This window comes from Apteryx rowi, unplaced genomic scaffold (assembly GCF_003343035.1).
Source record: "Apteryx rowi isolate R43461 unplaced genomic scaffold, aptRow1 scaffold_1147, whole genome shotgun sequence".
Taxonomy (NCBI): domain Eukaryota; kingdom Metazoa; phylum Chordata; class Aves; order Apterygiformes; family Apterygidae; genus Apteryx; species Apteryx rowi.
Window position 1 is genome coordinate 30,614 of NW_020447361.1, and position 1,119 is coordinate 31,732.

A 1,119-nucleotide genomic window follows, 5' to 3' on the forward strand; every position below is an offset into this window, starting at 1 on the left:
CCCCCCCCAGCTGGAGTCATCGCGGCGCCTGTCGGAGATCCGGGCGCTGCACGAGCGGAGCCGCTCGGCTGCCGACGAGGCCCGGCGCAAGGAGGAGCTCTACAAGCAGCTGGTGAGTGGCGCCAGGGCGGGGCTTGCACGGGGGCGGGGCTTGCACGGGGAGGGGGCGGGGCTCACATGCAGCACCCATGTCGCCTCGCACAAGAGCACCCGCAGGACGGGGGGTTTCGCACGAGGTTTATGGCGCGTTTCAGGGCGGAAAAGCTCTCGCGGGCACATCAGGTTTCACATGTTGCGTAGTGCCGGGGGGGGGGCGCACAGCCCTCGTGTCGCACAGGGGGGGGCAAACACCCTTGTGCGTCGCATGGGCAGCACGACCCCCCCCTCACCGCACGTCACCCCCCACCCTTGGCCCCCGCAGGTGCTGGAGCTGGAGGCGCTGCCCCGCGACGTCTCGCGTGCAGTCTACACCCGCCGCATCCTGGAGATCGTTGGCAACATCCGCAAGCAGAAGGAGGAGATCGGCAAGGTGGGGAAGGGGCCAGGGGGGTGCATTGGGCCCCCCAGACCCCTGTTTTGGGGGGGTCTGGGGGCTTCAAGGGGGCCGGGGGTCCTTGGGGTGTTTGGGCCCCCCGGGGCTGTTTCCCCCTCCCCTGAGCTGTTTGGGAGGAATCCTAGGGGTATTTCCCCCCCCCAACCCCTCAGGGTGTCCCTGGGCACCCCTGGAGGGTTTGGGGGGGGTCTCAGGGGCTCTTGGCCCCCCCCCGAGACCCCCGGGCCCCCCCCAGATCCTGGTGGACACGCGGGCGCTGCAGAAGGAGATCAACGCACTGGCGGGGAAGCTGGAGCGGACATTCAGTGTCACCGACGAGCTGCTCTTCAAGGTGGGGGGGTTGGGGGGTGGGAAGGGCTGCAGGGTGTCACCCCCCCCCAAATTTCATCCTGTCCCCTTATTTTCCCTCCCACCCCGGCACCAGGATGCCAAGAGGGACGAGGTGGTCAGGAAGGCCTACAAGTACTTGGCGGCGCTGCATGAGGTACCGGGGGAGGCTGCAGGATGGGGGGGGGCATGGGGAGGTTTGGAGGGGCTGCAGGGAGGTTTTGGGGGTCACTCCCACC

The 1,119-nt window shown here is 68.7% G+C and overlaps 1 protein-coding gene across 1 annotated transcript in view; it reads left to right on the top strand.

Annotated features, from left to right (window-relative positions):
* The window catches only part of LOC112972621 (coiled-coil domain-containing protein 22-like), a 7,237-nt gene that overhangs the window by 3,605 nt on the left and 2,513 nt on the right, over nt 1-1,119 (top strand). Inside the window, exons 5-8 of the mRNA XM_026079386.1 lie at nt 6-112; nt 422-529; nt 789-884; nt 978-1,107. Of these exons, the coding sequence (XP_025935171.1) occupies nt 6-112; nt 422-529; nt 789-884; nt 978-1,107 (441 nt within the window). The remainder of the gene's footprint in view (nt 1-5; nt 113-421; nt 530-788; nt 885-977; nt 1,108-1,119) is intronic.